This window comes from Scatophagus argus, chromosome 2 (genome assembly GCF_020382885.2).
Source record: "Scatophagus argus isolate fScaArg1 chromosome 2, fScaArg1.pri, whole genome shotgun sequence".
In the NCBI taxonomy this organism is placed as follows: domain Eukaryota; kingdom Metazoa; phylum Chordata; class Actinopteri; family Scatophagidae; genus Scatophagus; species Scatophagus argus.
In genome coordinates, this window is record NC_058494.1 from 8,123,236 (window position 1) to 8,147,021 (window position 23,786).

General features: G+C 40.8%; 1 protein-coding gene across 3 annotated transcripts; it reads left to right on the forward strand.

Moving 5' to 3' along the window:
- The first annotated feature begins 1,008 nt into the window (after window positions 1–1,008).
- Window positions 1,009–23,094, forward strand: nt5c2b (5'-nucleotidase, cytosolic IIb). Of its 3 annotated transcripts, none has more exons than XM_046405235.1 (18): window positions 1,009–1,222; window positions 2,670–2,789; window positions 7,648–7,721; window positions 13,270–13,387; window positions 13,544–13,639; window positions 13,798–13,889; window positions 14,098–14,155; window positions 14,756–14,849; window positions 15,738–15,791; window positions 15,938–16,021; window positions 16,229–16,270; window positions 16,468–16,575; window positions 17,603–17,669; window positions 17,794–17,964; window positions 18,583–18,634; window positions 18,952–19,012; window positions 19,325–19,501; window positions 19,764–23,094. In XM_046405235.1, exons 2-18 carry the CDS (start codon window positions 2,689–2,691, stop codon window positions 20,001–20,003), a joined length of 1,689 nt encoding a protein of 562 aa, XP_046261191.1. In that variant the 5' UTR covers window positions 1,009–1,222; window positions 2,670–2,688; the 3' UTR covers window positions 20,004–23,094. The 3 variants fall into 3 exon arrangements, with proteins under 3 accessions (XP_046261191.1, XP_046261183.1, XP_046261200.1); XM_046405227.1 differs by lacking the exon at window positions 1,009–1,222 and adding an exon at window positions 1,248–1,835; XM_046405244.1 differs by lacking the exons at window positions 1,009–1,222; window positions 2,670–2,789; window positions 7,648–7,721; ... (1 more) ...; window positions 13,544–13,639; window positions 13,798–13,889 and having other exon boundaries at window positions 14,099–14,155; window positions 14,591–14,849.
- Window positions 23,095–23,786: the final 692 nt, after the last annotated feature.

The window sequence follows — 23,786 nt, forward strand, 5'->3', positions numbered from 1 at the left end:
AATCAGAGTTGTTGAAATAACTGGAAACTCAAGACAGCCATGACATTATGTTCTTTACAAGTGTATGTAAACTTTTGACCACCACTGTATGTTACTGCTATTCCATTACATTCCAGACAGTAATATTGTACTTGTTACTTTACATTACACATTACACTTCATTTAGCAGACACTTTTATCCAAAGCGACTTACATGCCGATACTTGTTTCACAGCTCTATTTGATACTTTTTTTTTTAGAATTGACATAAAAAATTATAAACATAAAATAATTATAAGCTTGTCACAGATACAACCAGACTGTTTAAAAAAGGAGGTTACCACGTGCAGTTTGGCTTTTCATATGCCACATGGTTCCAATTAAATGTCTGAGGCCCAAAGATGTAAAACGCAACATTATTTCCCTAAAATACAAAGATTAGAGAGATTGATATAAATTTGAGCAACAGAACTTTGTTTATCCCTCATTCGGGCCCCATCAACCATCTCATGGCCCTTCAGATTTATCTGGTGACCCTTTGTAGAGGTCTGCCTCGGAGGCTGGGAACCATTGGAGCAATCCACCCAACTGTATCTGAAGTAGATAAACTAGTTCTACCTCAATCAGCTACAGCAGTGCAATATTACTTTGTGGCATCAGAACTGAGTACAAGTGTTGTCAGGTGTATCTGCACATGTGAATGCGTTTAAGTAACCAGCAAACGACACTACTTTGTGCACTTGCAATTTTCGCTGTTTTAGGTAATCCAAATGCATCAAATGCAGGTGATGTATGTCAGCCTGAATGGATCACTGAAGTACTCTTTCCACTGCTGCAGGCCGACCATAAGCAAATCAATTCGTGCTAAAACACAAATAGGTGGAATCGTGCCTCCATGAACCTCGATGCAGTCCACTGATAATAACAGATTCGGGAATCACGTGTCTTTGCCACGACGCCACATTGTCCCACCTCCATTTGATAGACAAGACTTAACGCCGCCCCCTAAATGTCTCATAACAACAGCTGGCAGCATACAGAGAGAGAGAGAGAGAGAGTGTAGCACAGAGCAGGCAGAACACGGACACTTATCTGCTGCCTGGCTTTACAGTGTAGACATCACCGCTTTGACTGCTGCTTTCTGTTAGAAAATACACACTAGCGATTTGTGCGACTTTTGCACCGCTCAAGGCGCATGCTCAGACTAAGGGACGGTGCAGTTGTTTTATCCAGGAACTCATAGGTGAGTACAGTAACGGCAGTCACAGCTAAACGCAGTGAAATCTGCTCCGGTACTTTGTGGCTTTTGTTTTTTTGCATCAGAGCAAGCTAACGCGTTAGCTTTGCCCCGAACATTTTCTGCTGTCCTTCTCATCAATGTCAGATAGGAAAAAAGCAGCAGGACAGAGGCTGTTTGTGCTGACTGTTAGCTAGCTTTTACAGTTTTAGCAAACAACAGGATATTGTTTGGTAGGCTAACCCAGCCAACAAGGCTTTTCTTTGCTCTTAGCTCGTAAAGACACTTTTACAAGAACTTAAGATAATCTCTCTCGTTGAATCGCAGTTTACGTGTTTACAGTCTTCGATGTAAGTATGGCAGTAAACGTAACGTGTGGTATTACTTAAATAAACCTCGACCCACTCCCTTAAGACTGAGCCGAGGCAACAAAGCCTGTTAGGAGTTATGTTTAGCCTTGTTTTTGTTGTGCGGGGTTGCTTATTACTTGGCTGTGAATCTGACCAAGCCAGAGCTCCCTTCAGACCCCACCGGACCGAGTTGTCACTGTGGGCCGAAGTGTCACAAAGGCATTAGCTGAAAAAAAGACATGCATTGGGATGACTGAAAAGAGGATACAGTAAGATATGTTATTTCTAACTAATTTCACTAAACTATAGCCTGCTCATACCCCCCCCAAGTCAACAGTGATGACAGTGTTTTGATACTGTAATGCAGTGTTTGTAGTCCTGTTGACAGTTTTCCTCTGCCTCAATGTGTGTGTCTCATTTGCATTTGTGCTGGCACCAAGAGCAAGAAAGCTGACCTCTGCCTTTCCTTCCTGCAGCCCAGCCTCTCCAGTGACAGTAGAATGATATGAGTGTCAGCGTGTTAGGAAAGAAACATACAGCGCTGACTATTAAAAAGACAAGGCCAAGACTAATTCTGTGTTGTTTCTGTAAATATAGCCCACAAACATGAACCCATGTTAAATCATTTTAGGGGTCTTGGACTCTCTTTGACAGTGCCTTGTGAGTGAGACAGGATGTTTGTTTGCTGGGCTGTGTGACCTGGTGCATTAGACAGACTGTATTTGATATCGTTCTTTGTTTTTTTTTTGGTCTCTTAAATGAGGACCCCATGGGTCTGACCTGTTATATAAGCCCCCTCTGTCTCATCCTCTGCTGCCTTACCATGCCATCCGTATGCAGTTTTAAAGGCCCTCATTGATTGGTGATAATCAAACTGTAAACTGATCTGTTGTGTTGTGGTTTACTTAACAGCTGCCCTTACCGTCAGTGTTGAGGACAGCACACACGTGTTTAAATTATAGGTGTAATCTCTTTGAAGTTATAAAACAGTACATAATATCACTTCAGTCACTAAAAGTGACCCTGAATTAAAATACATTATGTGTCTGACCTTATATTTTTCAATTGAGCCTCTGCATATGTGTTTTTGTGCTCCTCCTCAGACACCAGAAGACTTTAAAGATGACAACTTCATGGAGTGACAGACTGCAGAACTATGCCGACTTGCCTGCCAACATGGATGGCCTGACAATGAAAAAATACAGAAGAGAGCCATACCACAGGTAAGTGACACGTCTCTGTCACTTACCTGTAAGTGAGTGGACCCTTTGGCACCACAGCTTAAACAAAAAAACCTAATAGCTGGTATTCATGATGCAATTGTCATGCAGAGAACGAGTTTATCTAAAGCGCAACCTAAGAAAACATAACCTGGAGTAAAGGCATTAAGTAAGATCCCTAAGGAAAAAGTTGTTTGATTTGAGCAGTCCTCTTTCCATTGATACCTGGATGGAGTCAGGTCCTCTGCTCTCTGTGGCTTCCCTGATCGCTGATCCAACCATCACTGAGCAGTTCGACGTGGGAAGCCCCCTGTGTATAATTTAGTTTAACACGAAGAAGTACGTCATATGTCACATTCAGTGGGACACTATCTAAAGTGTAACAGTCAAATCCACGCTCGGGTCAGATATATGCTGGATGGTCAAATAGGCCTGTTACGATGACTGCTTTTGTCTGATGATATACTACCTCAGATCTAATTGTGGTAAATTATATTATGGTCATGTTAATACTATGCTATGCCTCTAATATAATGTTAATATAATCTAATTATAATACAGGAAAACCCATGCAAAAATCAATGAACTTTAAATTGTTAAGAATATTCAGACATTAGAGTTGGAATATGAATGACCAACCACACAACCAGAGCAAAAAATAACATGGCCTGTAGGTAATATACTGGCAGTTCAATTTTTGCCACTTTGTTGTTGCCACTGTTTCACAAAGTTGACATGCTGCCTCTTTCACATTGGAAATGTGGCACACAACCAAATCCAAAGAATTAGTCTTTCACACTTTCTGGCCAGAATTGTGAAGTCATGTGGGTGTGTGTGTATATGTGTGTGGGTTAGGGTGCGGGAGCTCTGCCCATGGTGAAACTTCAACACAGAGATCTGACGACGAGGGGACAGAAGCTGCGGTATTCTTGTGTTAAAAAAAAAAACAGGCACATAAATGAGCAATATTGAGGTCAGCAAAAATGATTTAAGTTTTGTCTTATATGGAACAATAAGTCAATAACAGAATTATTGTGACAGGCCTATGGCCAACAGAGTCGTTTCCAGTTTTAGCTCGTGCAGGTTATAAAGGATTTCTGTGACCGTGCAGTTGTGTTTACCCATTTATTTGCTGCCTTATGTCTCACATTGCGTGTGGAGCACAACCCTTACCAGGCCACGTCATATGGGTTTGTTTGTGAGCTTGAAGTGGGAGATAAATCAAGTTTTGCTTGCTTAGATTTCACATGCAAGCGTGTCTTGGGTGTGGTTTTCTGGCTATGATGTAAAATTCCTCTCTGTCTCATGACAAAATGTCCCCAGGCTGTTGAGGTCCTGGGAGTGAGTGCATGAATCTAAAGCCTATAGTTGGCTTAAGGGCAAATTATACCCACCACATTTAGTGTAAATCAGTTGTATTGTTCTGACACTAAGTTAGTTTTATTGACAGGAAGCACGCTATAGTCATACTGGCTGAAAGGCTGATGTAAGGAGGAGTTTATTCCTCGTCAGAGTAATAAAATTGTTTAACTCTGACCAAAGCAGGTGTGTCCAATGGGCACCACTGTTCTTTCACACCGTTATATAATATGCAATGCTCACAGGGTTTATGAAACCATCACTCATCTGTTATCACCGTGTGTGCTGTGCTGACTTTAAGGCCACACAGTCTGCGATCACCCCCCTTCCCTTCACCTTGTCCATGCACACACAGCAAAAAACAATCACATGCGCAAAGACAAGAAACATAACAAAGATGTTGTTGTCACCCACTAAAACAATGTGCTTGTGATAATAGATCTGTTTAATTAAATTCACCCAAGCTGCTTTGTCTGTTGAATCCTTTTTTTTTTCACTTAAGTGACCACTTCAGGACAGCTTCTGTTTATCTCACAGACAGACAAAGACCATTCCTTCAAAGCAAGAGCTCAGCTGAAATAATGCAGCCCGATAGTGCGCTGTGTGTCACATAGCAGTGGACTGACGACTCTGCCCAGTATAGATAAACTTTCTGTCTCGGGCAGTTGAATCACTGTCTTTGCGAGATTAAAGGGCAGTGGAAAAAATCTGGCAGATTGTCGCACAGCTGCGCTCAGAGTAGAAGATGTGTAGTGTTGTGGGCGTGGTGTGGCCCATGCGGGCTCTTTGAGGCAATAGATTTGTCAGCAGGGCCAAAGTCGAGGCTGACTCTCATAATCAAGCCTCCCACCCCCACCCAGTGTCAATAAGACTTATCATTCATGGCTGTCTTTTACAACACTCACCGGAAAAGGTTTCTGTTCATTCAGTGCTGATAAATACTGACAGTAATGCAGAACATATCCAGTGTACTGTGGAGGCAGATAAGGCCATAACAATTAGAGTTTTATAGTTAGCACTGAATACTTAATTTATTCAGTGTATTTTCAGTACTAGTGAAATGATAGCATGGAAATATTTCAGTATTTAAGTTGTGATATTTTTAAAACTGCATTCCTGCTGGGTATGTGAATTCAGACAGAAAATGAGACAGAAAGTGTTGAGGGTTTAAAGTGGCTCATCTGAACTTATTTTTCTTGGATCGTATGACTGACAGAACGTAACACTGTTTCTGAGCCAGACGGGATTAGTTTTTGACTTGATATTACCAAATGAATTTGAGCAACATGAAAATATTTGTTTTGTTTTTTTAATGTAGGGCACCTTTTCACTTAAATGATCTGAATTTATAAAATCTTTGGTAGTGATGATCAGATGTTCGGTTTCCTCTTTCATTCCATAGAATGCATCGATGTATCATAGAATAAGAAAAGAAAGTGAGAAAAATCTGCTGTCCAAAAATCATCTCATTCTGTGTTTACATGGGACCACATCTCAGCATGTCGCTGCTGTCCGGGGGGGTTTGCCTGATTCTGCCTGACTTGTGATTGTTCTGGATGTCTTTGAGGGCGCACAAACATCACGCTGCACAACAACAACCCTGACTCACAGCTCACAACAACAACAACAACAACAACAACAGAGAATAACGCGGAATAGCCACAATCATTTTTGCAACAAGTCAGAAAATGTCTGAATGGCAAGAAAGCAAAGAGAGAGAGAAAGAGAGAAAGAGAGAGAGAGAGAGAGGAGGGGTGGGGGTGTCATTGTTTGTGGGCCACAGCTGCCCTGTGTTACTGGAGCAGGACACATCAACAGAGAGTCAAACTAGGATTTTTTCACAGAATGCATCGCCAGTCATCTGCTGGAATAAGATCTAAATGGGAACTTGTTCACTATGGATCTGCTGCCAGGTATCTCACAAGTGATTTGATGAAGAGATGGTCATTGTCTTAGGTTAATGCCAAGATAGGTTGCCTTGCCCAGTCAATTTTTAGCTTGTGTATGAGATTAATGTGCCAGAGCGATGTGACCTAGTTTACAATTCAGTGGGATATTTTTGACTTTCCCTTTAGCTGATCGTATTTCTAGCATGACTAAGTATTGACTTGGTGTGGACATGTCTAGGAACACAGCTACACAGTGAGTTCAGATGTTGAAGATGATCTGTGTAGGTCGGTGCCAGCAGTCAGAGTTAAGTTTGTAGTTTCTGTGGAAGCTGTGTCAGCCAGGCTATGTCAACACTGTCTATCATTGTGGCCACTGTGCCCCCCCACCCATTCTACAGGCTGATTTATGAGCCACCACAGTAGAGCTGTTTCCTGGAAGATTGTCATGCTCAGTGCTAAGTGTGTAGAGTTTTATCACCCCCTGGTTTATAGTTTTGTTAACTTCCTGTTGGCCAGTCAAATATGGGGAGCCGCTTCTTGTTACCAATGGTCAGTCTTTTCTGCACTGTTGTGTGATCATATGGTGCAGTTTTAGTTTGAATTCATATTTACTGATACGTGATTCATGGAAATATTTTACTTAGAATGTGGTTACTGTATGTTGATGTAAAATGCAAAAAATATTTTGTCTGTTGAGTTGTAAAAGTACCATTGTGTCTTGTTGTATTTATTGTTTCACAGTCCTTTACGTACTAGTATTTTCAGATATTGTCATGGCTGGAGAACTTTGCCGCTATGTCTATATCTATATCATTTCACATCATGCAGGTGTCCATTCCCTAAGAGTAGGACTAAAGTTAACTGAGCTCTCTTTGTTGCTGTGAACGTTTTTACAGTGGCAAACAACCACCTTTTCTTTCTGTTTAGTGTAAAGTAGAAACGCAAAAATGCTGCCGTGTATGTTGTTCAAAAATAATGTTACAGTTAAAACATGACGAGCAAACTTTGCTTACTTGATGAAATTTGTGCAAGATGATTAATAATGTTAACATGACCTGGCAGCTTGTTGGGTTCATGTGGGCTTAACTTGTGACACATTCACACACAGTGAACATCGCTGTTTTTGTTGTTAGCAGAAAGGCGACTTGTAGACATTATTGACAAAAGCACTTAATGCTAATATTAACAGATGAATGTAAATGAGACATAGCTTGAGAACTGTTTTCACATGTCATGAGGACAACACTGTATGCACACTCAAAGTGTAGGCTCATTAATTTGCTTACCTTTACTTAAGGTACTTTTGCAACCCAAAGCCAAAATGATCAAAATTAAAAAAATAAAAAAACAAAACTTTTTTCTTTACATTTGGTTCTCATTATGTGTGCGTGTATTTGAATTATTGAGTTTTAAAAGTATTTTGGTAGATTTTCTCTGGACCCTGAATAGACCTACTACAGCCCACAGTCAGATTTATTCAGAGAGTGTAACAGCACACATTAATATTTTCAGCAGAGAATAGCGTCTTCCTTTGAGTCTGCCAGGACAAATGCTAATCGTATTATTGAATATCGCCTCCCAACTAAAACATTTCCTTTAACTTTCTTCTCTAGAGTGTTTGTCAACAGAAGTTTGGCGATGGAGAAGATTAAGTGTTTTGGCTTTGATATGGATTACACTTTAGCAGGTAAGTTGAATACACATGCAACTAATCACCACACTGAAACAAAACATTTGCTCAGTTGTTTAACTGATCTTTTTATGGAAATCAGGATTGAGGAAAAATACAAATCATTTATTGTTTACAGTGAATGTGCAGATTTAATTACTTGCTCACTTAAACTTTGTTGATTAAATGTCTGGGTTTTCAGGTTGGGCTCTGACATTTTGACAGACATTTGACAATATTTCTAATATTTAGTAGCTTTAACATTTATGTGAACCAAAAAGACAATTGACACGTTGATTGATAATTAAAATAATCATTATTGGTACTTTTAATTAGTAGTCCAAGTTGGCTAGGGGGTTGCAGCAGATCCTCAGTTTACATGGATTGTCCTTCCTGTTGTCATATTAATAATTTAACTAGTCCAAATGAGCAACTGTCACTTGATAAATCCAGACTGACAAAACACACGAAAGTTGGTCAAAAAACTGAACACTGAACAGAAAGAGAACAAAAAAACACTGTTCATGCCAGGCTAGGTTTAGTTTTTGGGGAGTATGATATGCCTTTCATGAAGAGTCATCTTTTGAATCTGAAAACAAATCCCTCAGTGTTCAATCTCATTCGGTCTTGTATGTAGGGTTTAAGGTCTACAGTATCGCCTCTTTTCATCCCCACGTTTGACTGCCTGCACCCCTCCACATCTGCATCTTGTTGTCCACATAAATATGTGGTGACAAACACTTGGTAACAGAATGTTAAACGTCGCTTCCCACAGAGGTGGTTGTGTGGAGATGTTCTTTTTCCTACTGACCAGTAACTGCGCCAAAAATATCCCACTTTTTCATGCCACTTTGTTCAGTGACTCAGCTCCAGTTTTTGGTCTCTCTGCCTCTATAAATAAACCCTCAATGACTTTGAAAAGCAGGTCACGTTCGTTTGTCGAGTTCACCAGTGATGGCTCCCTTGAGAACGGGGATCACTCGTAGTCCTTCTCTGGCTCTGTACCCCGATCCCTGTTCAGAGTGCTGGACATTTTACGGACGCTCAGCTGTTGACATGACTCTCTTTATGGGAGCCCATAACCAAGTGTTAATGTTTGCTAGAAGCTTGGCTATCATGTATCTTTGGAGGGTGTTCAGGTTTTAACCACAGACGTACTTCATCAACTCCAGGAAGCCAGTGGTGTTGCAGAACGGCTGCTACTTAACCGCAGCACCCAGGCCACCTGGAGAGTTTGTTTTCAGGGGGTGTTAAAGGCAGTTCAAATGTGCAAAGTACTTACAGTATGTGCTTTTTTGGAAAAATGTTTCCCTTCTGGAGGATACTGTCATTATTAAATGTTCACAGAGCTCCTACAAAGTCAGATGATCTGATGATTCAGTATGTTTGAAAAGTTGTGTGAGGTATAATGAAAATTCATCAGGCTGGAGTCCAAGTCGGTCATGCATCAGGACACCTCAAACGTTAAAGAACCTTTAAATGGTTAAAGAACCGCTGTAAATCAATACTCGTGTCATTTTGACCTATATTGGACTATAGGATCAATGCTAACGCTCTATGCCCTGCTGGTGCTCATGCCCGGTACGCAGTAATTCAATTCAAATTCAGTTCAAAAATACTCACTGTATTAGTCAAAAGAAAAGTTTCTCTGTGTTCCTTTGTTTCCATTGGTAACTGGTCGTGATAGAAGCATGATTATACACAAGTCCCGATAGAGAAAAATATGTGCCACATTTATTTATTTTTCACAGTATTTGTGGACATGTTGTTCAGTGGATTTGGGTAATATTATGCTAAATACTGTAAGACATGTGCCTTTTCCTTTAAAATATTGTTTTGGTTCTATTACCTTAAATCTTTATGACTGAATAAGCAACGACTTGGAAAAATTCTACTGCTCTGCCAACTGAGCTCTGGCCAGTTCAGATCCTCTTCTTCAGTTGTGATACACAGTTCATGCAGTTTTTGTCCTCATGATGAAGGTGCAATGCACACACAAAAGCAAACAAATGCGAGAGGTGAAGCTTGATAACCGTGTGGTTTCTGGTGCTGTGATACACTTCCAGTAAAATTATTGATTCAAAAGCCAAATACCTTCCCATTGTAAGTCCTCCAACTTTTACAGTGTGTGCATACACGTTGGACATTTTGCAACATCCTTCAAGGCTTTGTAAACTAAATCAGCATTGTATGAGACAGCATTGCCTCATCTGGTCTTTGTGTCCCATGTCCTCTTCTTTGAGCATGTAATAGCCTGCAGAAAATGTTGTTCAAACACACATTTGGGTCCAGATTGCACTGAGATACACGCAGTTTTGTCCCACTTTTCCAACCGACTTTTGGCTGGAAAGTAGACCCCCGAGGCTGTACTTTCTCTTTTCTTTTTTCCACAGTATGCCTTATAGTGTCGTAAATCTGTGACAAAGGCCTACATTCGTGTATTAGTGGCAGCAGATTAAGGCAGTTAAGGTGCTGGCTTCTCATATTGCTGCATGACATGGTTCTGATGAAGTCTCTGTGTGGCGCACTTTGTGTGATTGGGATTAGAGGTCTATTAGTAGAAGGGTGCAGGTTGTTTACCTTGTTTTTGAAGGGTGTAGATTACATGTAGGCCTGAGGTGACCTGGCCTATAAACTGTGGAGAGACACCACATACCACAGCAACTGGAGCAGGAATATAACTATCTGGCAACAATCTCATCAGAGACACAAAGTAACAGATCCCTAGCTAAGCTAAAGCCACTTCTCGCCTTTGCTCTTAAATAGATTGTCGTATGTGCGTGCGTCTGTGCATGTGTGTACACATGTGCATACTGACAGCATGAGAAATGTGAGATGGGGCTTTCAGCAGGGGAGCAAGGACCCCAATAAAACAGAAATGCAAGAGAGTCAAGGGAACTGCAATCAACATTAACACAACTGGTGGTCTGCACACAAATGCTGTAAACACGAGGGAATAACATCTGTTTTCTCTGGTGCTCCTTTTATCAAAATAACTTTGCATGAGTGTAGCCTCGAGTGTGCCTTTCATGGAAAAACAGATCTACAAATCATTTCACAGACTAATGCTCAAGCCTTCAAACATGTAAAGTAAGCAGGGTGTCTAGAATTACTTTTGAAAAGGATATCATGTAGGCTGTGGGTGTGGTGTGGGGTTTTAAGTGGGCACTTGTTGTTTGGATGTCATTAAAGTCACCTCTGAAGGCGTGTTTTTCTTAAAGCATGTGTTTTTAGCCTGTGGTTTTCTCACTGGTCTGAAGTGGGTGGGCCGGCGGGCGGGGCTCGGATGGAAAAAGTTAATGTTAATAATTGTGCACCAGTCAGAGTTAGAAACATTTGAATCAAAATTTGATGACATCTGGTAGGTGATTTACTGTGTAAATGAAAGCTGAAAAGGATGTGCAAAACAAAGTATTAAATGCGTAATACTTTGAAAATCTTAATAAACAACACCTAACAATTAAAAAAACTTAAACTTAAAAATATGTAGTAATATTTAATACTACTACCTAGATTTCAGGGGCTTTAATGGCTTAAGCCTACACTGTTATACTGCACTACAGTAGTGTTTTTAACAGTGGCAATCAAAGCCTGACAACTTTGTCATCCTACATGACTAGCCTGCATGACTCACCTTTATATGACCTAGACTGAGATGTGTCAAAGTAACATGCCAGTGTTTCAAGGTCGACATGTGAAAAGTGCCATCCGGTGAACTGGAGAAAGAGAGAGTGGTGATAGCAAAGGTGACAGAGGGTGACAAGTAAGCAAGGAAGAAGAGGAGGAGGAGGAGGAGGAGGAGGAGGAGCAGGAAAGGCATTTTAGTTGGTGTATGCTTCTCCTCTGGGCAGAGGGCCCAAACCCTCAGTTTGCTGGGAGACGGGAGACAGTGGGACGGGTGCACTGCAAGAGGTTACGTGATTATAATGCAGAAGCAGCCTCGTGCATACAGAGAAGGATTGTCAACAAAAGCACAAAAGCTTAACTGAACCCAAGATTTTTATGTAAGTCAGTGCATGCTCATTATGTGTAGCCCAGCATTAGGCACAGGCACACACTCATACGTTTTGCAGAGTAGGACACAGATGTTTTCCTGCTTTGTCCACTAACTGTCCTCCGGCCCAAGCATCATCACCCAATAATTCCTCCCCTCCAGGGGCCTCGCAGCGCCCCACTGTGAGTTCAGGCAACAACACAAGTACATTCTCCGTTTCGTATTTATAACATCTGACATATTCTTTTCCCAGTGTCAGATAGCATTGTAATCCTCTGCCAGCCTTTTCTTAGCCTAGCATCAATCTGTGTTTTTATTTTCAGAGCTCTCCACTCCCTAGGTTTAGGTTTGGCCCTGGGGTGAATATCTGGTGGTGACAGGGTGGTGGTGGTGGGGAGGTGTGCCTGTCGGTCTCAGCAGAGCTGCTGCTGAAAGTTGTGTGACTTTTTTTAATTCTCTCACCTGATCCTGTTTCTGTGTGGATTTGTGTGCAGAACGTGGAGGCCCTTGTTAACAAGGAGGGAGAAGGGCAATGAGTGTGTGTGAAGGAGGGGGTTTACTGCAGGTTGAGAACATGTTGTTATCAAAATGCTGAGACAACACCACAGTGGACGAGGCAGCCTCAGAAAAGTCACATGCATGTGTTGTGTAACATGAGTAAGCACCACTGACTATGTGTCGCCTCTGATGAAATGTTGCTTACTGTGTAATCACAGCTTCACCCATAGGTCAGACTCTTCAACTGTATACATACCACAGTGTTTTCTGTAAACTCTACGTGTGCGCCGCACACTTTACGAGCACTCCTGTCGGCCCCATACCGGTTTCATAGTTGATTATATTGATTATATATTATCTTCTACAGAACAAGACAGTGTGTCACTGTGGATGTGAGTTTAACTTTTGCATAAGAAGTTCAGCTGTCTGAAAAAAAAATCTGGACATATTTAGTTTGTCACGTCGACATGTATTGAATTATTTAATTATTATTGTATGTGAAAATAAATTTGCTGTTACCACAGTCTAGAGTCAAATGATGTGTGATGTTTTTTCTGAACAACAGTACAAATTTAAATATTCATTCATTCATATTCATCCATTCATAATTTTGTCTGTAAAATGTCAGAAGAGCAGAAGATGAAGTCTTCAAGCTGTTTTGTCTGACTAATAGTCTAAAGCCCAGTAACATAAACATTAAAGCAGAGGTTGGTATCACAGAATGTTTAGCACTTTTGCTTATAAATGGTCAAATTGTTGTCAAATAATTTCCGGACAATTGACTTGTCAATTAATCTGACTGTTCGAATTCAGCTTAAACCGACTTAATAACTAAGGACTCGTTGGAATTAGTCTCATTTCATTTTCTGTCATTCAACTAACTGATTCGTTGTTTCGTCACTCGTTATGAACAAACATTGACGTTGTAGGCTTATTAAGACAGGTCTAAAACAATTTAAGATCTGCACATAGCATTGTACAGTTGTTGTACAGTTGACACCACACTGCATGATGGCATCATGTGTATGGTGCTCTTTTACCTAAACTGTGTGTGTGTGTGTGTTTCATTTCCAGTGTACAAGTCACCTGAGTACGAGTCACTAGGTTTTGAGCTCACGGTGGAGAGGCTGGTTTCCATTGGTTACCCTCAGGAGCTGCTCAGCTTCGTCTATGACCCCTCTTTTCCCACCAGGTCAGACCAATCACAAACCAATACGATGATGATGATGGGTGTCAGGGTACTGGTCTATTAACTGAAACAATTAAAATGCCAGATGATATTATTTAGTTACAAACATTAATTCAGTGTTGTAGATTCACAGAAGCTTTAATTTCCTCCTGCTTTCAGAGGCCTTGTGTTTGACACTATGTATGGAAACCTGCTGAAAGTTGACGCCTATGGTAACATCCTGGTCTGTGTCCATGGATTCAACTTCCTCCGAGGGTGAGTTTTTCCAGCACTCTCCCCCCTATGATGCATGTGATCTCTGGTAAAAGATTGCATGTTATGCTGTATGTCAAAGTAGTATATTTTTCTGACATTGTCTATGTGTGAGTACAAGAAAGAAGTAATATTTGGGCGTGTGTTTTCTCTTTTCCCAGCCCTGAAATCCGTGAACGGTACCCAAACAAGTTCATCCAGAGAGATGACACAGAGCGCTTTTATATCCTTAACACACTCTTCAACCTGCCAGGTAAGATTGCTGGACACAGAAGATGACATGATGGGACTGTTGAAAATAAATAAAATGAGCAAGAAAGAGCTTGATTTTGATTTAACACTGAATATTTTTGGGGGAGGGGGGGGTCAAGCAGATGCCTTTCTGTGCAGGTTGAAGACAAGTTCGGTCAAGCTGCTTCATTGCTGATGACTTGTCGCTGTCTTTCTGTTTTTCTGCACAGAGACCTACCTCTTTGCTTGCCTCGTGGATTTCTTTTCCAACTGTGACAGATACACAAGGTAAAGAGCTGTTAGTTACATTGTCTGTCATGCAACAAGGTTCTGGGCACCACACGGTGAAACAAAGACAGTTGCAAGCCAAACTGGTTCAAGGACAGCCCTACAGCATGGGAGGGTCAAGGTGTCCCAAATGCTAATCTAAGCTAATTATCTTGAAAATGGAAATCGATTCAGTCAAAGAAGTTTTTTTTTCTTTAACAATGGTTTATTAATCACTTCTACTAATTGTAGAAAAGCATGTACTGAGATAGGAATGAAAAAAGTTCTCAACTATTACTAACTATTTACAGAGAATTAAATCTTAATATAACTACAAGATAATCTTTTTTAATGTTACTGTAAGGAGATAGAATGGCCTGTGAAAATTTGTTGAGAATGTAATCTGGAATGGCTGCATGTCCTTTGTCCTCTGAAACCTGGTTGTTGGTCTTTTAGGGGGAGAATGCTTTCCTGTTTGGCTGGGGACCCCTCCAACAAGGGAAGGCTATCCCATTTAAAAGCAAACAAAAAAAAAAAAAAGTCATGTATTTGAAAACCTTCTATAAAGATGTGGCCTGTCCGACGGCTGTGTACGTGTGTGTCTCTGCTCCTCTCCTCCAGCTGTGAAACTGGCTTCAAAAATGGCGACCTCTTCATGTCCTATAAGAGTATGTTCCAGGATGTCCGCGACGCTGTCGACTGGGTCCACTTCAAGGTAAGACACCTTTGATTTGGTTGTGATTTCAATTTCAGTTGCTTCAACTTCAGTGTGCTTTACATTCACACCTGGGCGAAACGCTCAGGTGTGAACGTAGCTCACGTCATGGGCAAACACAGCAGTTTGATGGAACTAAACCAAACAGGTGAGGTGTGAAAACACACAAGGATTTATCTGCTGAGAATGGGAATCGATTGGCTATATTTGGTGGAAATTCAGCCAATATCAAGACAAATTGTCAAGGGGAAAACTAAGCGGATGCTGGCAATACACCAAATGTCACAAAGCCATTAATAGTTGCCCTCTGGGACTGTTAACATCCATGATGCTCAAAACAGCGCTGCAAAAAATAGCTATACAAAACATCTGTCGTGGACATGTACAACAGGTTGTCACACACACATGCATGAATTCACATATGCACATACACAAATATAGTTTCCCAAATACTTCAAGTTCATGTACATATGCATACACACTCGACTAAGTAATATTAAAAACAAATAAAAAAAAATAAATTAGAAAAGGAAAGAAATGCACTAAATTTAAGAAAACAGGAAACGGGGAGAAAAATCCTGAGCTATTTCCACATGTCCTGGAGTTACACATTTTTTTCTTGCAATGAACGAAAGGTTGTGTTTAGAGTGTTCTTCTTGGTATCACAGCTGTTATCAGCGCTGTTCTTTCCAAGCACATTCTGCATGACCCTCAGCTTCAGGCCACACGTCCTCACAGGCTTTGTGTGGTGACTGTTCTCAAACTGTTACTAACTGAAGTGACTGGTATTGAGCTTGCTAATATTTGTGCAGATTGTGTACTTTTACCCATTGTGCTTTAAATCCAGTTCTCCTGCGTTTGGTCTGAACCTTGTGACTCACATTGCAGGGTACTCTGAAGGAGAAGACAGTTGAAAACCTGGAGAAGTATGTAGTGAAAGATGTAAGTAGTTGGTATTCATCAAGGGCGTTACATGCGTTCACACACACACACACAAAGCGTCCCACATTTTTGTTTTACTCTGTGAAGAGGCTGTTTGTAAAGACGCTTAGAGCTTTAGTCTCTTTCTCTCTCTGTTCCCACACCAGGGGAAGCTGCCTCTTCTCCTCAGCCGAATGAATGAAGTCGCCAAGGTTTTCTTGGCTACCAACAGTGACTACAAATACACTGATGTGAGTATAGGCATGCAGCTATGGTAGCTGCTTCATTCCCTAGGGAAAAGATAATAGAATGTTTAAAAAATTGCATTGGTGAGACAGATGATCGTGACTTATTCCTTTTCTTACAATGTCTACCGGCCTCTTGGCTACGCTTGCAGCTGTATTCACTCTAAGCACTGCTGCATTTGGTTTGACCATCTGTGTGTTGTGTTCTCACAGAAAATCATGACCTACCTGTTTGACTTCCCTCATGGCCCAAAGGTAAAATATGGCTTTTCTTTCCCTTTCCCTTTAGAATAGGAGGTGGAAGAAGAGCTTTATGTTCATATGTGTATACATGTGACCTTTTGCTTGTGTGAATCTATTGGTCTGGAGTAAAATGTTGTTCTCACTTCACCTGGTTCGCCGTCACTGTGTGTGTGTGTGTGTGTGTGTGTGTGTGTGTGTATCCACCACAGGCTGGTTCCTCCCACCGGCCCTGGCAGTCATACTTTGATCTGATCCTGGTGGACGCCAGGAAGCCGCTGTTCTTTGGCGAGGGTACGGTGCTCAGACAAGTTGATACGGTGAGTGGACGCAGAGCACACAGCTGGGGCGGAGAAGACGTTACAGATAGGTGAATGCTGATATGACTGGACATAATGCAGCCCAGCAGCACGTCAGTTTTCACTGCTGGCAGACATATGCGTACATGTAGAAGAATCAGTTTATTATGTGCACCTAAGGTGAAAAACGTAACAAGACGATGATTGTTGTAATCAGAGGACGTAGTCATCAGCACGATGTATGGCAATGGCCAAACAGGATTGCTGTTGTCTCGAAAATAAGATTGTCTGTAAATTGTGGGAACGACAGCTCTATGACTGAAACATTCACACTTTTCACATTATTTATTTATTATCGCATTTTGTAATAAAGTGATTCTTTTTTGCATTTTGTACAGACATTTTTCCTTGTGTTGTGGATCTGTTAATGTTGGCCACATAAACTTGACACCTCTTATGGAAAAGTTTGGATTCAAGACTGCACTTCACATTTGTTGGTCTTGACATATAGTTCAAATGCATATATAATAATAGCTGCCAAACCTCTTCTGTCTGACATTCAGATTTTGAGAATTCCTGCTCTGATTCAGCTTCACTTGTGATTTGATTCAGAGTGAAGAAGACTGAATTGATGTAAAATGTCAAACAATGGTTTGTTTCAAAAACATGTATGAATCATTATGGTTTGTCTTTGTTTGCAAGGACAGCACATATTTTTTAGCTTCATTGTATTTTAAAAATGACAAGAGTTTGTATTGTAAAATAATTGAATGTGGCAGGGACTAATGGACTGATACAGATGGGTTTTGACTTAATGAGAGGTGTCCTTTTAAATTAAAGATTAGCATAATTGCAGGCAGAACAGCTACACAGATTATAACCATTTGGAAAAAAACACAAAGTTTACACTGTTGACGCAGCCTTTAAGGTTTACCAAAGCAATAAACGTAAAAATGTGTTCCAGCATATGACTTTATTTATGCTCATGAAGCCTACTCTGTTAGCGGATTAGCGGTGTGAAGGTTCCAATGTGTTTTCTTAATTTCAGACAACAGGCCGTTTAAAGATAGGAACATACACAGGACCTCTGCAGCATGGCATAGTCTACTCTGGAGGTAAGATTTCTTTCAGTCATTTGACCGAGTGTTTAATTGTCTCTAGTGCCTCTAGTGTCTGTCTCTTGTTAAAATTAAGACTTTTAGGATATTTAGTCACTGTGATGCATTCATTCTCCTTTAGGTTCTTCGGACATTGTGTGTGACCTGCTGGGGGCCAAGGGGAAGGACATAGTCTACATCGGGGACCATATCTTTGGAGACATCCTCAAGTCCAAGAAACGTCAAGGCTGGAGGACGTTCCTGGTTATACCTGAGCTGGCCCAGGAGCTGCATGTGTGGACTGACAAGAGCTGTAAGTCTCCTGTATGGACACTTTTTGTGTGTAGTTGCAGTTCTCAACTGCAGTCCTACTCACATTAGGAAGCAGTCTCAACAGGGACCTAGCCTAGAACAGCAGCTGCAAAGTCAGACCTGGAAGTTTTAGTTAAAGACATGAGTAGTACCCAGTGCAGACTTGATTTTCCGCTTGGAGATTGTTGACAAAAGCCCCAGATCAGAGGCAAATCGTTGCTTGTTCACATGAGCAGCAATTGCTATGAGTGAACTGTAAAAAGATGCGATATGGGACCTCACTGTAGTCTAGCAGACAGCCAAAAGCAGGCACGTCTGGGACACTTCCTGGTGACTTAAGGTGACTTTAAGATTCCTGATTACAAGATCAATAAGCTGTGCAGTGTGAACAGTACGGCGACCCGACGACTTTGAAAGTCATGTTGTGTTATCAAGACATAAGCTAAATGTGGTAAAGATCATAATGTCAGTAGGTGCAAAGTCAACACTGTGCATAAGCACATTCCTACATTCTTACTCCAGCTGATGCTAATACAGTGGATATGTTCTGTAAATCTTGCAACGATATGCATATAAGTAGCGAGGTGACTGAGATTCACCCTCCTCTCCTGTTTTCCAGCGTTATTCGAGGAGCTGCAGGGCCTGGACGTTTTCTTGGCAGAACTCTATAAGTAAGTTATGACCTTTAGCCTCTTTTTTCACTCCTCAAACCACCACACCTCACCTCCATGAGCAGTTCTGCTGCTCTTTGCACTAATGGGGTCTGTTTGCATGTATATGAGCTTGTGTTTGAGGGGAACAAACAGGGTTAAAGTCCAAAGGGTGGGCTCTCCCTGGCTGCCTGATAACCATATTTCTTGTTATTTATAGCCTGGCACAATCTCGCTGTTGCAACCACCTCACATTACCTTTTAGCAGACTGATATCAGTATCTTCTCCTCCCTCATGTTTTCTCGTCTTCATTGTCTTTCTCCTCATCCTTCCTCAGACATCTGGACAGCAGCAGCAATGAGAGGCCAGACATCAGCACTATTCAGAGAAGAGTCAAGGTACGGTCTTCGTCACCTCCATTTATATGATAACAAGAGTCCTGTCCACGTGTGGTGTGCCACAATGCATTTACACACTGTTGGATACAGTGTCTACTATAGAGTCCATTAACAAAAGTCCTCCTCCTCATTGCACCTTCATTTTGTGGTGATCTAATGGCTGACTCGTGTCAATGAACAACCATGCCAACACCCCTGGTAAAGGTTCTTTCTAGGTTCAGGATCACAAATCTTTGTCGAAGTGGGTAAATCGTTTTTGCTGAGCATCATTGTGCAGACTCACCTGTGTCTTATCTTCTTCTTGCCTTTTAGAAAGTGACACACGACATGGACATGTGCTATGGCATGATGGGCAGCCTCTTCCGCAGTGGCTCCAGACAGACCTTGTTTGCCTCTCAAGTGATGCGTTACGCCGACTTGTATGCAGCCTCCTTCATCAACCTGCTGTACTATCCCTTCAGCTACCTCTTCAGAGCTGCACACGTGCTGGTGAGCGTCTGCATGTAATCAACAATAATTCTCTAGTAACACACCAGGATTAAACTCCATGATGACAGTAACAATGTTCAAGGCATGGCTCCTTCACTTATTTCATTCCTCTGCTTGTCCTTCCGTCTCAGATTATAGAACATTAGACTTCCCTTAAAGGGGAACTTCACTGATTTTACACATCATAGTGAAGCTCACATCTGAGGGGAGTCAATTATTTATTGTGTTCAGAAACCCACATTTTGTCCCTCCTCTTGTCCAGATGCCCCACGAGTCAACGGTTGAACACACCCATGTGGACATTGACACAGAGTCTCCACTAGCCACACGCAACCGCACCCATTGCAGCGACTGCAAGGACCTGGAGTGCAAACGCAACCAGCTGACCCGCTCTTTCAGTGAAATCAAACCTCCCAACCTGTTCCCCCAGACTCCGCAGGAGATCACTCACTGTCACGATGAGGATGACGATGAGGAAGAGGAAGAGGAGGAGGAGGAGTAATAATAAGCTGAGTCCTGCCTTTTTATGGTTCCCAGTACAGTCAAGTAGTTATTGGTCTCAAAGTGAGGCAGGGAGGAAAAACATCTCCAGTGTGTGTGTGTGGGCGTGTGTGTGTGTGTGTGTGTGTGTGTATATCAATATTATGTATACACACACACACACACACACACACACATATCTGAAGATTTCTGAGGAAAGTAAAAAAGGAACTGTTATGAGATAGATCTTATGACTGTCAGAAGACTGTGTGCATGCTCGGTCCTCTAAAACCCTGCTTTCCCTAGCTTCATTATTAATGAAAACACTTAGATTGATTTGATTTGATTTCTGTATTATTTTCACTCTTGGACACATAGAGCATCACATGTCACTCTGTGAGTTATATAAGCTGACTTTTAAGACCTGCTGATGGAGGAAATAGCTTACAATTACAGTGAAATCCATCAGATCTGGTCAGTAAACTAATCCTCACAGACGAGCCTCGCTGACACAGTATGCAAATTATAATCAAATGAAAAACACTTAGCTTTCACTGTGTCGAAAAAAGATGCACTTACAGTCCTAAAAAGCTGACAGTTTTTATGCAACATGGGATCAATATTCAGTTTTTCATCTGTTTCGTTTTGTTTGTTTTCTTGTGCTTATGGAGGAGTGCTTTGTTCTAACTTGTACGTAAGGGTTTGTGTTTCTGTGTGTCCATCTCCCAAAGTAGCATCCTGAGTGACAGTAAGCTAAGAATCCATGACTAAAATGAAGCACAGGAGCACTGGAGCACAAGTTGGCGTTTAACCAATCAATAACCAGATGCATTTTTTTCATTTGGGTTTGACTTGGAGAACGTGGTTGTGGTACACGAGTGTCTCTCGAACTGATGTCTTGTTACCAAGCAACAATGAGGACAAAGCACTGTAAACATATTTTATGCTGACAGACTCTATGACAACCCTGAACTACAGTAGTGTTTCTGTAAATAGCCATCAGGTGAATGGTTTAACACCGTAAGCAGCTAACATGCAGTATTTTCTCCACGTAATTATTTTAGAAGGTACGAGTGTTTTATTTGACTGTTTCAAAGGGTGTTTCAGAGAAGATGCACAATACAAAACAGTTTTGAGAGTTTGAGTTCAAGCAACTTGTAGATGTGTGAAATGGTCTTTGTCAAGAGTGTAACAGGAGCTCGAAAGTGGCCTCAGTATGAGATGAAATGATGCTTTTAAGGATATACGGTGTAAAGCTCAGATCAGTAAGTCAGCCTGGCTTCAAACTGTGATCAACTTGCTTTGTTTATCTTCTCGTTTTCTTTCTTTCTTTCTTTTTTTTAAATCTGCTGATCTTCAATTATTGCCGTGATCCTCTGGGGGAATGGTATCAATGGAGTGCGTATGCAGTATTCTTCTGTCGGACCTCTGAACACTGTGAAGCGACCCTTTCATCATTGTGTCGGCTGTAGGTGTGATTACTAGTTCAGAATTTAAAACTGGATGAAAATCTCTGCGTTTGTTTTGAACATTTCAGGTCAACAAAATTCTAGCTTGTTGAACTTAAAAAGCTGAAACGTTGAAGGTGACATTAATTAAGAGCTTAACTCAACTCAACAAAGCACAATGTAAACAGAAATCGAATGTGTATGAAATCACGATGTGTATGAAGCATGTGACTTACACATCCATGGGAGGCAAAAACATCAGATCTGTGTGACTGTAGTCCTCATTAAATTAATACATAAAACAGATGCAAATGCAAAAGTGTAAACGTGGGTAGAAACTTGACAAGTGACCAAACAACCCGTCGGCTGTCATCACATTTTGATTCAAATGTTGCTAAATCCTGATTGGTAAACAAAAGTATGTGACATCAGCTTTTTCCCTTGGCGCCCCGCCCACTACAAACTAGTGAGAAGAACACGGAGAAAACCAGAAATTCAGATCTCAGACCTGTTGAACACGTGTGTCGAAACACATCAGCGTTAGTATGCACAACAAGAAGAGAGCTGCTTGAATTTCAAACATGGTGACTTGATCTTTTCTTAACCTTTTTGACATGTATCCGTTATGCTAACTTTCCTCACCTTTATGTTTAGTCTTGACATGTTGTATCAATCATGCACGTGTTGGATCGGCCTGTTGACTTAGGCCACAAAAGGGAAGGAAATGCCGTCGACTTTTTGCAGTATTTGTGGTTTGGCTTGATGTGGTGTGGAGAAAGGTGGATGTGTTTAACTGCAACTTTATGTGATGATTCTTTGGTGAAACCTTGTAGGATTTTAAGAAACATATAACAGCTGTTTATCTTTTTTTCTATTCGTTTTTTTTTTTTTTCTTTTCTTTTCTTTTTACAAATGAAATATTTGTATTCACAATTTCAATTTTGTTTTGACCAGAGAATAACTGGATATGCTACTGGAGGCAGCTGCGTTGCTAGTAGGAAATAGATGACTGTCTTTTTTTGCATAATATGCATATGCATGTGAACATAACAAGCATATCCATTCTGCCAGGGTGGTTATGGTCGCATTGGTTTTATTTCTAGGTTGAACTGCATCATTTTAGGAAAAAGCTTTTTTGCCTTTTGTCATTGTAGTTTACACAGGGACAAAAACACCTGAAAACCTGTAAAAAAGGAAAACTTACAATGAAGGAAATGTGAACAGCATGTTAAGTACCATAACAAAAATGTTCCTTGTATTCAGTACCATGGGGTTATTTTTATTTTTCTAAGCTAGTGTTTTTAAATGGTCCTGGTTTACAGAACTGTAAATATACATTTCCATCTCCTTTTCTTATTGTTTTTTCCAAATAACTTTTTTTGGTTAACTTTTATACAGTACCACGTAAGTCTGTCGATCTGACTTTGAGCTAACTAAAACTACAGAGTTTTAGAAGATTTTTATCCATTGCTGTGATGCCCACAGTGCATCCACATTAAAAACAGGTGCCAAAACAGTCACCTTTCATTTTCTAAACTATAGAAATCTTTTAATGCATATCAGTTCTCGTTCTCCCAGTGTTTTGTTTGTTTTCAAAAATGGTCCTACAGACTGTACATTGAGTTAAATTACATAAAAATGTAGAATAAAGATAGTTTTTCATAATTTTCTGTTTGTACTGTTGTTTATATCTTACTAGTATGCAGGCACCTGGTTCACTTTGTGGCAGTTTGTGATAATTTAATTAACAGTCTATTTGTTTATTCACTGCTAAGACACAATATGAACTAACAAGTTATATGCTTCAGTAAATGTATGCTTGATCAAGAAACCACAAAGTGCTACTTTCTAATACATACCACATAGAAGTAGTGAGGAAACAGGGGGTCAGTGGGGGCCCACAGCTCCTTTCTACCCCACGGTTAATCCGGCCCTGCGACCATGGATTGCAAAACATTTGTAATATGGTAAAGCAGTCCAACCAAAGAAAAAAGACACGTTGTAGTCTGTGGAAATGTCTAAAAGCTGATGTTTGCATTGTCCTAAGACTAATGATTTAAGGTATACGGTACATCATTGTACATTATCGCACACCAGATGAGCTCAAGGACATTAACGACAAATCACTGCAACTCATAACAAATTTGTGCTGTGATCGTAGTACCTTTTCTTCTTCTTTTTTTCTGCAAGACACTGCAGATGTTTTAAAGCTTAAAGCTTTTTAAGTAGAAACCTGCAGATGAGTATAGGACTATGTTACTTTTTTTACCTTGTCACTGTATTAGCAATTCACGGTAAGAGGAAAGTGGTTTGCAAAAACAGATTGCTAATATGTAGCTTTACAGTGGCATCAGTGG